This window comes from Oncorhynchus mykiss, chromosome 9, assembly GCF_013265735.2.
Source record: "Oncorhynchus mykiss isolate Arlee chromosome 9, USDA_OmykA_1.1, whole genome shotgun sequence".
NCBI lineage: Eukaryota > Metazoa > Chordata > Actinopteri > Salmoniformes > Salmonidae > Oncorhynchus > Oncorhynchus mykiss.
In genome coordinates, this window is record NC_048573.1 from 60,175,731 (window position 1) to 60,190,815 (window position 15,085).

A 15,085-nucleotide genomic window follows, 5' to 3' on the forward strand; every position below is an offset into this window, starting at 1 on the left:
TATAGCCTCACATTGATCTGGCACTGGTACTTCCTGTATATAGCCTCACATTGATCTGGTACTGGTACTTCATGTATATAGCTCCACATTGATCTGATACTGGTACTCCCTGTATATAGCCTCACATTGATCTGGTACTGGTACTTCCTGTATATAGCTCCACATTGATCTGGTACTGGTACTTCCTGTATATAGCTCCACATTGATCTGGTACTGGTACTTCCTGTATATAGCCAGACATTGATCTGGTACTGGTACTTCCTGTATATAGCCTCACATTGATCTGGTACTGGTACTTCCTGTATATAGCTCCACATTGATCTGGTACTGGTACTCCCTGTATATAGCCTCACATTGATATGGTACTGGTACTTCCTGTATATAGCCTCACATTGATATGGTACTGGTACTTCCTGTATATAGCCAGACATTGATCTGGTACTGGTACTTCCTGTATATAGCCTCACATTGATATGGTACTGGTACTTCCTGTATATAGCCAGACATTGATCTGGTACTGGTACTTCCTGTATATAGCTCCACATTGATCTGGTACTGGTACTTCCTGTATATAGCTCCACATTGATCTGGTACTGGTACTTCCTGTATATAGCTCCACATTGATCTGGTACTGGTACTTCATGTATATAGCTCCAAATTGATCTGGTACTGGTACTTCCTGTATATAGCCTCACATTGATATGGTACTGGTACTTCCTGTATATAGCTCCACATTGATCTGATACTGGTACTTCCTGTATATAGCTCCACATTGATCTGGTACTGGTACTTCCTGTATATAGCCTCACATTGATATGGTACTGGTACTTCCTGTATATAGCTCCATTCTTGGGTATTTTATTCCTCTTGTGTTACTATTTTAATTTTGTAATAATATTTTTTAACTATTTGGGAAGGGCTCGTAAGCAAGTGTTTCACTGTTAAGTCTACGCCTGTTCTATTCGGAAAATGTGCTAATAGTTTTTATTTGATTTGATCCCTTTGAGCATGTCATTAGTGCCTTTCTTTTTGGGACAAAAACGTGTTTTTGGAGTGTTTTAGACAAGGGTATCTTCCCTTTAGGCTAGATACAGTATGTGTTCTGTCCAGGGCATATAGGGAGAACAAATATACAGTCAAAAGAAACGGCCACTACATACAATGACAATAAATACAATTATATATTTGTTCTCGACAAAGAGCTTCATTTGAACCTGAATGTAAAGGGTAGACATACAGTAAACCTTCCCGGGTTTATGGCTCACTATTGTGAGCTCTTCAGAGAAGTGGAGCAGTGTTCCAGTGACTGGACAGCTGAAGGCCCCATCAACCTTTACAGGAATGATGAAAGAGTAAGTTAAGGAGTGACAGAGTTGTAGGAGAGAAGAATTTGCTGTGTATTGTGTATATTAGATTGTTCTCTCCCTCTGGCACACACACACGCACGCACGCACGCACGCACACACACACACACACACACACACACACACACACACACACACACACACACACACACACACACAGTGGAGCCCCATTTTACAGCAGATCTCAAGGAATCAAATTGCTGGTTGCTCCTTTCTTCTGTTTTCATTCCCCTTCTCTTCCAACAGATTCATAAAATGTGTTGCACATCCTTGGATGCTGGCTGAGGGCCATGTTCGTCACAGTGATGTAATGTGCAGCAGGCAGCAGGGCGTTGGGGTGAAGGATAGTCTTTTGGGGATTTGGACAGTGGGCTTTGAAGGCGAACATTTGATTTGTGAGGAAGAGCCAATTCTGCCATCTGGGCCAGCATACAAGAGCCTAGCACCCCTGTCTGTAGGACAAAGGAAATATGTTTTCCTTATTTGCTTATGACATGACTAGAGCTCGGTAATATATTAGTGTTGACCCTTTATATGAGAGGTGTGTCTGTTTTTGTGACATTATTCAGGGTCTCCCCTGAATGTGGGTGAGGTCTCCCCTGAGTGTGGGTGAGGTCTCCCCTGACTGTGGGTGAGGTCTCCCCTGAGTGTGGGTGAGGTCTCCCCTGAGTGTGGGTGAAGTCTCCCCTGAGTGTGGGTGAGGTCTCCCCTGAGTGTTGGTGAGGTCTTCCCTGAGCCTGACCAAGAGGCCTCCCTCTCCACTTCCCCTTCCAATGAGATAAGACGAGACAGCCCAGTGATCTGAGGGAAGGAGAGAGGGACAGGGGGAAATCAGAGCCCTGTTTCCATCTATGAACCATCTTCCCCTACCACCAGTAACTCCCCCAGGGCCAGCTAATGTGATGAGTGAATTTGGCCACTTGTCTCTGACCGCATCCGCCCTGTACTCTAACCCAGGATACTCCTCTAATGGGTCTCCTCTCGCAAAGTTCAAAGGGGAGAGTCTGTGGACACACGCCAGACCCCACCCTACTCTGTGCTGTCCTGTCTCAGGAGAGAGAAGGGTCGAGGGGCACTAGTCACGTCAGCACAAAGTCTACCCAAGTTCACTGAAAGGACGTTACATGACCACATTGCCACAAGCGTCTACTGGATTTTTCTCTCTCGTATCAAAGCCGTGTTTGTCTGGCTTGTCCTGCCTCTTAACCTACTGATCTTTTCATCATTCCATCCATCACACTGTATGAACGCCAATATAGCACCTCTGACATGGATAATAAGAGCAGTGACAGACACGGAGCTCAGAGCACAGCAGCTCATTGAGAAGTGAAGTTAGAGAACACCCCAACGCCAGTTCTGTATGGAGTTGATAGTCTTGGGCTCTGAACGTAGCGATTATGTCATTGACATGACTGTAGAGATGTCATATTGAATATCATTTTCTGTTTCACCGTGACCAGGTGGTCAAGAAGAAACCCTCTACTACAGTTCTGAAACATGAATAATAGATTCATTTCCCTGCTGATACTCATGGTTGCCGGGGTAGTGTGTCCTATTTTGCTTGCATGTCTCCTCAGTGTCACCCTCTCACTTTATCAAAACAAAGGCCCCTGAGTTATGAAAATAGTAGTGCAGATTATTGCTGTGCAGTTAAAGGAACAAGCCTCTGAGATATTTTTAATGTTAGGCATGTTATTTGTGGTATCGCTAAAGTGTGTCTTTCCACACATGATGGAGGTGACCACATGTATTATGGTAGGGAACAGGGTGCTGTGAGCCCATGAGTAATGCTGAAGGGGAAGCCTGGTGACGTTATATCTACTGTGACGTTATTAAAGGACCCTAATCCCCACTGCTTTCCTTCCAGGCCAGGGGGAGACCAAACTCCCTGAGAGAAGGAGGAAGTAAAGCAGGAGAGGGGAAGAAAAAGGAACAGAGAGAACAAGAGAGAGAGTGATGTACAAAGGGATGGACAGAAAGTGGAGAGGGAGAGGGAACACTTGCGAGAGAGAGATGCATGCCTAAGAGGTTGCTAGGAAGAAGCAGAGCCAGAGCGTTTGTTTTCCTTGGACACAGTCCCCCCCTCTTTCTTTCTTTCCTTCCACCAAGACATGGAGCAGAGCAGGCCCTCACCCAGAGCTGACACACAGCCTGCAGAGGAGGCTGAAACACAGCCTGCTTTCCTCACATCCACAGGTCACAACCTCTGGCTCACACCACCAGGCCCCCTTCCCCGACAGATAGATATGGCTCTGTTGCAACACTTGTGGTTTAGCACTGGAGAATATTAGTGGGAAAAAAAGAAGTGGGCTGGGGTGCGGTTGCTGGGTACAAGTTCCACTGGATACGTCTTGTCCGAATTCCAAGCGTTTAGAATACTTGTTACAGGATGTTTCACGGTATGTACACTGTATAAACTGATTTGTTTGGATTTTGTTTCTCACCATGGCAACACAGATGTTGCATCAGTCTTGCCAATAAAACGTCCTGTTTGAACCTGTTTGAACCTGACTCCTGCAGCCATGTCTTGTCCTGTCACAGAGGCTGAATCCTAAATGGCACCCTATTCCCTACATAGTGCATGTCTCTGGTCAAGAGTAGTGCACTATATAGGGAGTATGGTGCCATTTGGGTCTCAGACAGCGATGGAGTAGAGCTCTGGGTTACAGGCCAGGTGGCCAAACAGAGTCAGGGTCAGTGTGGTCACCCAGTGCTGGACCAGTCAGAGAACTCAGGTTGACATCTGAACAGTGAGGACCAGAGCCATAATGAGGAATATAAGGATCTGGTGAGCACCAAATACATTCTAGTTTTCCTCTGTTTCTCCCTGGGAAGTTCTTCATGAGAAACTTGATGTGTGTTTGTGTTTAATGATGCAGTAAGTAAGTCCTGTAGTAGCAGATGTCTGGATGACGTTGTCTGGAGCCTCCAAGAGAAGATCTACAATGTTTCATTAGGGGCTTTTTTCAGTCATCACTCATACACTCAGTTTAGTTGTTGTTTTGTCTTCTTCCCAGGGGACCGCATAGTCACTGTCAGTGGCACAGACTACCAGGCTGAAGTCAAGTCCCACCAGTGGTTCGGCGCCACCATCCGTTCCCACGGAGACACCATTCTGGTAAGACGACACTCAGAGACTGAGACCAGGTTGAGAAAGTCAGTTTACTTTCAACGTTGGTCTCTATAGCCCAGAGTCCCTCAACTGTTATGATGTCTGGCGTTCATGTCAAGGGGTTGTATATATTCATTGTTCCAACTTCTTAAAGGTCTTTGTCTATCATGTTGTTGTGACTCTATTACAATTTTCACCTCCACTGGTCTCTCAGAGGAGAAGTGTTTTGTGCTCCTGTGACATTGAACTTGAGATGACTGTTGTTTTTCTTTTGATGATTGTGAGGGACGTGACCTGGATTTGGTTACATTTGTGACTTTTCTCCAGATGTAACATTAACCTCTCTCTGGGTCTCCATCGAGTTACACAGGGTGTTGTTGTACCTGAAAAAACAACTCCCTCCTCTGCCCCCCCCCCATATAGGCCTGTGCCCCCCTCTACTCCTGGAGAACCAAAGCAGAAAAGCCCCAGTCAGATACCACGGGAACCTGCTACCTCTCTGTCAAGAACTTCACCAAGTTTGTGGAATATGCTCCCTGTCGCACAGGTAATCCTTCTTGGTTTTTCACAAAGACGTCATCCATTTTCTAATGCTCTTCTCTGCCGACCGAATACCCCACTACCCAACTACAGGTTACTCCTGTGGCCTACCTCTGACACAGCAGCTGTCCACACAGCAGGCTATTAGACAGGGGTTAAGTGCTGCGCCTGAAGGCCACAACAAAAGGGATGTATATAGTCTCAAGTACCCCTACTGAGTAAACACTTCCAGCGACATCACACACTGGCTGTGGGGAAAGAATGTACCTTTATCAGATGCAGTCAACTGTTATCCCGTATTGACCAAGTGTATCCCTACTGCCGGTAATGGCTGGCTGGCTTGGTTCTGTTCAAAATACCCAGTTGAGTCATCACGTCAAGGTTAAAAATATTTCCAAAATATCTACATTCTGAAGTATTGGTTTAAAATGAAGCAATTTATGGATCTTTACATTTGCTTTTTCAAATCAGAAACATTCATGTATAAAACTGATTTATCAACCTTTGCCTCTGTTTATTTCAGAATTCATTAACCAGGGTGGTCAGGGCTACTGTCAGGGGGGATTCAGTGCTGATTTCACGAAGGTAACACTCCGAAACACTTCCTCTCAGTTCAGTACCAGAGGTTTATCAAATACTATGGATTGCAAACACATGATCTCTCTCATGATTCTGTCTCTCTCTATGTTGCTCTCGCTCTCTCGCTTTCAGGATGGGAAAGTGGTGCTTGGAGGACCAGGCAGCTTCTTCTGGCAAGGTACAGGGTCTGACAACCCCCCTGGACCACAAGCAAATAAGTTGTAGCAGTATTCTGAAGTTATTTGTGTGAAACCTGAGAGAAACTTTCCATTCACTCCCTGTTTCCTGCTTCATGTGTCTCCTCAGGTCAGGTGATCTCAGCAGCCAAAGAGGAGATAATCAAGGCCTACTATCCAGGGTACTTCATGCAGTCTGTGGAGGGACAGACCCAGACCAGACAGGCTCAGATCAAATATGACGACAGCTACCACGGTAAGACTTTCCTCTCTCGTAATTCTATCACTCTCGTGATCCCCTTGCTGGTTTCCTGTGTAGGCTACTCGAGTCTGAGAACTATGATTTGGAAACGTCACCACATTCCCTCTAACCCTCTGACCTCTGATAAAAGGCGAATAGATGCAAAGTTGGACAAAGTACATGTCTTTATCCATAGATTACACGTCAGGAGTAGTGGAGGTGTATAGGTTCTGAATGCTTGATATCATATGACTAATGTCTGCTCTCTCTTGCGGCCTTGCAGGTTACTCTGTTGCAGTTGGGGAATTCAGTGGAGATGACGTGGAAGGTAAAGACATCTGTACCGCAGACTTCCACAGGCCTGGCTGCACATCAGACAGCCATTAAAGGGTTCAGATTGTTTACTATACCTGAAGTGAACTCAAACTGAACTCACCTACACAATTCTGTCCCGCTACTAAGCTGGAAAGACTGCGATCGCTGGAATTCTCAGAGTTCCAGACGGCTGTGACCTTTGTGATATTTCCCCTCCTAAATCTTCAATTTTTTCTCTGTTTTCCCCCTGTCTGTGCACTTCTCAGATGTTGTGGCTGGGGTCCCAAAAGGGGTCATGCTCTATGGTTTGGTAAGAAAACCTCATCACCGCTCTCATTTTGAGTGGAATATCGTAACACAGGCCTAATACACTATACATATGTTGGACCTCAGAGATTTTGACCATGTGTTCTGTGTGTGTGTCTGCTCTCTGCAGGTGTCTGTTTTAAATGGCACTGATCTGAAGTCCATGCTCAACTACACTGGCGAACAGGTAAGCCACAAACCTCATCTCAAACTCAAAACAGTTTTTTTCAGACAGACTCTGTGGTTCCATAACTAGCTGTTTCTCGTGGCAACTCTTAATTTCCTGAGTCAGTATGTACTGGAACACTGATGATATAAGCAAAATAATTTCCTTTACAAGTCTCTGCTAACTGGATTTCAAGCCATCTGTGGTTTGCTGTGAAGCATAATTATTGAAGTTAAAGTGCAGAAGCAATTTTCTCCAAATGAGCAGCATGATCCTTTCTGCAAATGGAATGGAAATAGCGTGAGCCCCTTTTAATGGTGCTGATTGGTTCAGCTGAATAAATAAAATTATACATGTATTTGCTTACCCTGGGAGTCTGGGAATTAAGCGTTTTCTGTGTCTTTGCTACTTCAGATAAAAATGTATTATACAGACATGTCAAAAAATACTAACTTAACAGCTTAGACCAAGCAAGCACCATCATTTTCATTGACCATCTTGTCTCTGTTAGTAGTATCTTCTACAGGATCTCTCTTAATTCAAGTAGATTTACTTTAATTTATGTTAGAAGCCCCTTTGCTTAAAAGCAGCATTTCTATTTTGAGCCATTTTGACCCCAGATAGATAGTGATGTTGTAGGTATGTGACATGATGTCTTGATGTTTTCTCAGATGGGCTCCTATTTTGGGTATACTGTGTCCACAGCCGACATCAATAACGACGGGTGAGTTCTCGAGGAGTCGAACATCACATTCTAATGAAACATTGTCGAACAGTATATTCTTGCCCATGAGCAAGATTTAATTTATCCAATAATGTTATAGGAAAACTCAGTCAACATCAATAATGACGAATGAGTAGGAGTCGGTTCTCAGACAGCTGACATAGTGGCGTTCTCACCCTTTTTAATGATATGGGTGGTGGTGAGACTGGTTTTCTGAGCCAATGACTACTTTCATGGGAAATGTGTCTTTTGTGTCAGTACTAGGGTTGAGAAATTGTAAAAAAGAATCCAGAAATTCCCAGATTTCTCGAAAACCTGGGAATTTTAGGAAAGCTTCCTGAATTTGACACATTAGTCTGTACAATATATATGTCTGTGACCGTGTGTTTCTCTCTCCTCCCCTCAGCATGTCTGACCTGTTGGTGGGAGCTCCCATGTACATGACCCGAGGGTCAGACGGCCGTCTGGAGGAGGTGGGTCGTGTGTACCTCTATCTGCAGCGTGGACCACTGGACCTGGAGCCAACTCTCAACCTGACCGGGACCCAGGTGTTTGGGAGGTTTGGCAGCACCATCGCACCTCTGGGAGACCTCAACCTGGACGGATACAATGGTGAGAGGTGTGGTGGTAATACTGGGGCTTTAACCTCTAGCGTCGAGCAATCCCGTATCCGGGAGCGTAATCATAGCCTCAAGCTCATTAGCATAACGCAACGTTAACTATTCATGAAAATCGCAAATTAAATGAAATAAATATATTGGCTCACAAGCTTAGCTTTTTGTTAACAACACTGTCGTCTCAGATTTTCAAAATATGCTTTTCAACCATAGCTACACAAGCATTTGTGTAAGAGTATTGATAGCTAGCATAGCATTAAGCCTAGCATTCAGCAGGCAACATTTTCACAAAAACAAGAAAAGCATTCAAATAAAATAATTTACCTTTGAAGAACTTCGGATGTTTTCAATGAGGAGACTCTCAGTTAGATAGCAAATGTTCAGTTTTTCCAAAAATATTATTTGTGTAGGAGAAATCGCTCCGTTTTGTTCATCACGTTTGGCTAAGAAAAAAAAAATCTGTCATTACAACGCCAAACTTTTTTCCAAATTAACTCCATAATATCGACAGAAACATGGCACACGTTGTTTAGAATCAATCCTCAAGGTGTTTTTCACATATCTATTCGATGATAAGTCATTCGTGGCAGTTGGGTTTCTCCTCTGAAGCAAATGGAAAAATGCACGCAGCTGGAGATTACGCAATAATTGCAACGGAGGACACCAAGCGGGCACCTGGTAAATGTAGTATGGTGTTATGGTCAATCTTCCAATGATATGCCTACAAATACGTCACAATGCTGCAGACACCTTGGGGAAACGACAGAAAGGGTAGGCTCATTCCTTGCGCATTCACAGCCATATAAGGAGACATTGGAACACAGCGCCTTCAAAATCTGGGGCATTTCCTGTTTGAAATGTCATCTTGGTTTCGCCTGTAGCATTAGTTCTGTGGCACTCACAGATAATATCTTTGCAGTTTTGAAAACGTCAGAGTGTTTTCTTTCCAAAGCTGTCAATTATATGCATAGTCGAGCATCTTTTCGTGACAAAATATCTTGTTTAAAACGGGAACGTTTTTTTATCCAAAAATTAAAAGAGCGCCCCCTATATCGAAGAAGTTAAGGGACAGAAGCATTATTTGATTGAAAAGTGAAACCTTCCCTCTTATGGACCGTTTGTGTGTCAGGTTATTGCTTTTGAGACTACTACATGTCGCTTTTGTTGGTCTCATGTAGTTCATTCAAAGTCCTAGTAGTCTGGAAAGTTCTGAGTGATCTCACGGTCTTCTCCTGTTCTCTGATTGGTAGACTTGGCCATCAGCTGTCCTTTCGGTGGAGAGGACCAGCAGGGATTGGTTCTCATCTACAACGGATTCGCCGGTGGGCTCAGGAACACACCCTCTCAGGTCATAGCTGGCCAATGGGCTTCAGGCACAGTGCCGGCCAGCTTTGGATTCTCACTCCGAGGTGCTAAGGATCAGGACATGAATGGCTACCCAGGTGAGTGACAAGACCAGTGAATTAAAAAAAAACATCTCTCATAGTTCTGAGTGTGCTTATACTGTGTACTTATTGTTTACTTGTAGTCTATGAACTAGAAATGTATTTTCACAACAGATCTTATTGTTGGTGCTTTCGGAGTTGACAAGGCGATTTTGTACAGGTAATTTAATTTTACTCATAACCTTCTATCTGTCAAACTATTGAGGGATTGTTTTTTTTTAAATAAAGTGTTGAGTTAAGAGGTTTACCCAAAGTTTTGCCTCAATCATATGTAACTTCAGCCCAAAGTTCTGCCTCTATCATATGTAACTTTATCCCAAAGGTCTACCTCTATCATATGTAACTTTAGCCCAAAGGTCTGCCTCTATCATATGTAACTTCAGCCCAAAGGTCTGCCTCTATCATATGTAACTTCTGCCTCTGCTCCCATCTAATGTACCACAGGTCCCGGCCCATCGTCAACACCAGTGCCTCCCTGACCGTCTATCCCACAATGATCAACCCCGAGGAGAAGAGTTGTTCAGTCAACAACGGCAACACCACCATACCTGTCTCCTGGTAAGCACTACATCATACCTGTCTCCTGGTAAGAACTGCATCATACCTGTCTCCTGGTAAGCACTGCATCATACCTGTCTCCTGGTAAACACTACATCATACCTGTCTCCTGGTAAGCACTGCATCATACCTGTCTCCTGGTAAGCACTGCATCATACCTGTCTCCTGGTAAGAACTGCATCATACCTGTCTCCTGGTAAGAACTTAATCATACCTGTCTCCTGGTAAACACTGCATCATACCTGTCTCCTGGTAAGCACTGCATCATACCTGTCTCCTGGTAAGAACTGCATCATACCTGTCTCCTGGTAAGTTCTGCATCATACCTGTCTCCTGGTAAACACTACATCATACCTGTCTCCTGGTAAGAACTGCATCATACCTGTCTCCTGGTATGAACTGCATCATACCTGTCTCCTGGTAAGTTCTGCATCATACCTGTGTCATGTTGAGTACTGCATCATACCTGTCTCCTGGTAAGTACTGTATCATACCAGTCTCCTGGTAAGTTCTGCATCATACCTGTCTCCTGGTAAGAACTGCATCATACCTGTGTCATGTTGAGTACTTGTCTCCAGGTCCTGAGTGCTGATCAAGGATCAGGTCTCCCTGACCATGTTATCTTTTTCAGTATGTCTTAAAAGTGTGAATTGATCCTAGATCAGCAACCCCTACTCTAAGACAGTTTTTGAATACAGGTGCAGACTCCATTATCTAAGGGTGTTGTTGTCTAACTGCTGCTTGGTTGACATTTGGCACAACAGGAAGGAGTTCCTCAAAACTAGCTCTCATTTGTAATTGGACAGGAAGTCCCTTTGAGGACATACTGTATCACTCCACAAGACTAATCATGTTATTTATTTGGGAGACAGTCAGGCTTATCTGGTGGTGGTGACCTGTTGTTATAGCAACTTCATAACAGATTCTGTTTCTTCGAGAGGAGCAGTGAATGTGCAGCATGGTACTCATTACCATCCAATGGGAGCCGAAACAGAACAGAACAGCGTTTCTCTGATCTCTGGCTGTGCTGTCCAACATGCTTGACACTGTGTTGGTGTGTCTGCTGCTTCCCCCCCTGCATTGCCAGGTGATGGTGGGATGCAGGTGGGGGTGGAGGGAAGGAGGGATAGAGGGGGAGATGGAGGGAGGGAGGGAGGGGTCGGGAAGTTTGCCAGCTGCTTTTGAATGAGTTATTGTTTGGTGTTGGAACACAGCTGGGAAGCATCAGGATGTGGAGATGCTCCTGTGCAGGCACACACTCCTACACAGACACAAGCACAGGCACAGGCACAGGCACAGGCACAGGCACAGGCACACTCCTACACAGACACAGGCACACTCCTACACAGACACAGGCACAGGCACAGGCACAGGCACACACTCCTACACAGACACAGGCACAGGCACACACTCCTACACAGACACAGGCACAGGCACACACTCCTACACAGACACAGGCACAGGCACAGGCACAGGCACAGGCACAGGCACAGGCACACACTCCTACACAGACACAGGCACAGGCACAGGCACAGGCACAGGCACACACTCCTACACAAACACGGACACAGGCACAGGCACACACTCCTACACAGACACAGGCACAGGCACACACTCCTACACAAACACGGACACAGGCACAGGCACACACTCCTACACAGACACAGGCACAGGCACACACTCCTACACAAACACGGACACAGGCACAGGCACACACTCCTACACAGACACAGGCACAGGCACACACTCCTACACAGACACAGGCACAGGCACAGGCACAGGCACAGGCACAGGCACAGGCACACACTCCTACACAGACACAGGCACAGGCACAGGCACAGGCACACACTCCTACACAAACACGGACACAGGCACAGACACAGGCACAGGCACACACTCCTACACAGACACAGGCACAGGCACAGGCACAGGCACAGGCACAGGCACACACTCCTACACAAACACGGACACAGGCACAGGCACACACTCCTACACAAACACAGACACAGGCACAGGCACAGGCACACACTCCTACACAAACACAGACACAGACACAGGCACAGGCACACACTCCTACACAAACACGGACACAGGCACAGACACAGGCACAGGCACACATTCCTACACAAACACAGACACAGGCACAGGCACACACTCCTACACAAACACAGACACAGGCACAGGCACAGGCACAGGCACAGGCACAGGCACAGGCACACACTCCTACACAGACACAGGCACAGGCACAGGCACACACTCCTACACAGACACAGGCACAGGCACAGGCACAGGCACACACTCCTACACAGACACAGGCACAGGCACAGGCACAGGCACAGGCACAGGCACAGGCACAGGCACACAATCCTACACAGACACAGGCACAGGCACAGGCACAGGCACAGGCACACACTCCTACACAAACACGGACACAGGCACAGACACAGGCACAGGCACACACTCCTACACAAACACAGACACAGACACAGGCACAGGCACACACTCCTACACAAACACAGACACAGGCACAGGCACACACTCCTACACAAACACAGACACAAACACAGACACACACTCCTACACAAACACAGACACAGGAGCACAACAGAGGGGTTTCTCCTAGATAGATACAGAAAGAGGGTGTCTATTTCATTCTCCTTTATTTCTTCCTTCCCTTGTATTCTATCAACACTAACTCTGTTTCGCTCCCTTTTTTCCCTCATCGCCGCCTCGCTCTTTCTTTCCAGTCAGTGAGGGTTTGGTTGTAAAGGGCTTGGGTTTGCGTTGAGGACTGTTGGAATCTGTGACTGATGTCATGGGAGAGAGAGAGAGCTCTGAGCCTGTACACATGCAGACACTGACTGACTGTCCTGTCTGTGGGGATACATGAGATGATGTTCAATTTCACCCTCTTTAACTCAGCCATTCCAGGCTGGAGAGCTGAGGATGGGGGGACACGCCACGTTATTAACTTGGCTGGCTACACCATAGAGATGCCTTTCCTAACATTACCCATATGACTAGCCATTCCTTCATATCATACAGTGTTACCCATTATACCACTTGGCTTGTCTTGTTTGATATCTGAAGACGGATTTGAGAGGAAGAGAAAGTATGGGAGGAAGAGAATGAATGAGTGAGATGTCTGTGCGTTTCCATGTATGCTGTTTGCATGTTTGTGCCATGAATGCTTCCCTTATCGTGTCTCTGTTATGTCTCTCCTCTGTTCTAAACAGTGTCAACCTGAGTTTCTGCCTCTCTGCCAATGGGAAGTACCTACCAGACAACCTAGGTGAGCCGACTGTCCACATCTGGTCCAGATGACATGCAATACCATATTACAAACTCTCAATTGCACACGAATATCAGATGTGCACACAACGTTGTGTATGTTGAATGACTTTGCTGATGCTTTGTATTGTATTGTGACAAAGATGTGAGGAGCAGTGTCAGGCTTCCAGAATCCCCATATCTGCTCTGATCCTTTTAATGATTTCAAATCAAAGCACTAAGCTCCTCTTTGTTCACACACAACCCCAGCTATTATTCCACTAATCAGACCTCTATGCATATAGTTACTGTGCTAGGTGCCATATGGTAAACAAACTACATAGTCTGGATTCTCTATTCGCTTGAGATTATGCAAGTTAGTTTTAATGTGATGGTGTGTAAAACAATAGCACATTCATGGTTGTGTGTATGTGTGTGTGTTCCAGGCTTCCTGGTAGAGGTGCAGTTGGACCATCTGAAACACATGCAGAAGGGAGGGGTGAAGAGGGCTCTGTTTGTAGACTCCCAGCAGCCAATGCTTCAGAGGAGTGTAAGAGTGCGGAGCGGAGAGCGTGTGTGTCACGAGACCAAGATCTACCTGAGGGTAAGTGCTCTACCCAAAATTACAACCAAGTAATTGCACCATTACCACAAAAATGGAAGAGGAAAGTGGAAGGGGAAAAGGTAAGAACTGGTCTGTCAGCCCGGCATTAAAGACCATCATTGGTTAAAGAAAATTGTGATCAATACCACTTTCATTTAAGGACCAAATAATTGACAGCCGTGCCATATAGATTGCAAAATAGTTGGGAAGAGATTTTGACGTACTGATTCCATGGCACATGGGCTCCCGTGTGGTGCAGCGGTCTAAGACACTGCATCTCAGTGCTTGAGGTGTCACTACAGACCCCCTGGTTCGAATCAAGGCTGTATCACAATCGGCTGTGATTGGGAGTCCCGTAGGGCCGCGCACAATTGGCCCAGCGTCGTCCGGGTTTGGCCGGTGTAGGCCGCCATTGGCCCAGCGTCGTCCGGGTTTGGCCGGTGTAGGCCGTCATTGGCCCAGCGTCGTCCGGGTTTGGCCGGTGTAGGCCGTCATTGTAAATAAGAATGTGTTTTTACCGGACTTGCCTGGTTAAATAAAGGTTCAATAAAAAATACAAATAAACATGTTTTTTGAACTGATATGCAAAACGATGCTAGATTCAAAACTTTTTCAAAAATTCAAAAAAATGTTCAATGTAAATTATTATACAGAATTCTTGCAACCATGGAGAGATGGTTCCCAGACCTTCCCAGCTCTGTAGATTTGCTGCGAAGAGGCAGAATCATTAGATCACTTTTTTTGGTACTGTCCATATGTAGCTTGTTTTTGGTCACAGATAACACTACTGGGCGAACTGAAAAGTCATAGTCAATCGATCAATAATATAATAATACTTTTAGCAAAAATGTTTATTTTCAACATACAATCTGTAGAAACAATGAGAATAGGAAGGTTCAGAACTTTTGTGAAGCAAAAGTTGTGTTTACTTGATAGCTACCTACACAAATAGCTAGCTAGAACAAGGTGTTAATAAGATAAATTCATAAAAAATATTTGAATGCACCATTGAAAAATATATGGCAAATAGAAATCCAATATGGATGGTGTTAAGAGATAGATGGGAGG

General features: G+C 45.4%; 1 protein-coding gene across 1 annotated transcript in view; it reads left to right on the forward strand.

The window, feature by feature from the left end:
- Positions 1-15,085, forward strand: part of LOC110532566 (integrin alpha-5) — an 84,011-nt gene that overhangs the window by 31,282 nt on the left and 37,644 nt on the right. Inside the window, exons 3-17 of the mRNA XM_036988561.1 lie at positions 4,382-4,482; positions 4,900-5,023; positions 5,540-5,601; positions 5,728-5,773; positions 5,902-6,027; positions 6,296-6,340; positions 6,594-6,637; positions 6,764-6,820; positions 7,471-7,523; positions 7,930-8,135; positions 9,391-9,582; positions 9,700-9,745; positions 10,030-10,143; positions 13,380-13,435; positions 13,860-14,017. Of these exons, the coding sequence (XP_036844456.1) occupies positions 4,382-4,482; positions 4,900-5,023; positions 5,540-5,601; positions 5,728-5,773; positions 5,902-6,027; positions 6,296-6,340; positions 6,594-6,637; positions 6,764-6,820; positions 7,471-7,523; positions 7,930-8,135; positions 9,391-9,582; positions 9,700-9,745; positions 10,030-10,143; positions 13,380-13,435; positions 13,860-14,017 (1,430 nt within the window). The remainder of the gene's footprint in view (positions 1-4,381; positions 4,483-4,899; positions 5,024-5,539; positions 5,602-5,727; positions 5,774-5,901; positions 6,028-6,295; positions 6,341-6,593; positions 6,638-6,763; positions 6,821-7,470; positions 7,524-7,929; positions 8,136-9,390; positions 9,583-9,699; positions 9,746-10,029; positions 10,144-13,379; positions 13,436-13,859; positions 14,018-15,085) is intronic.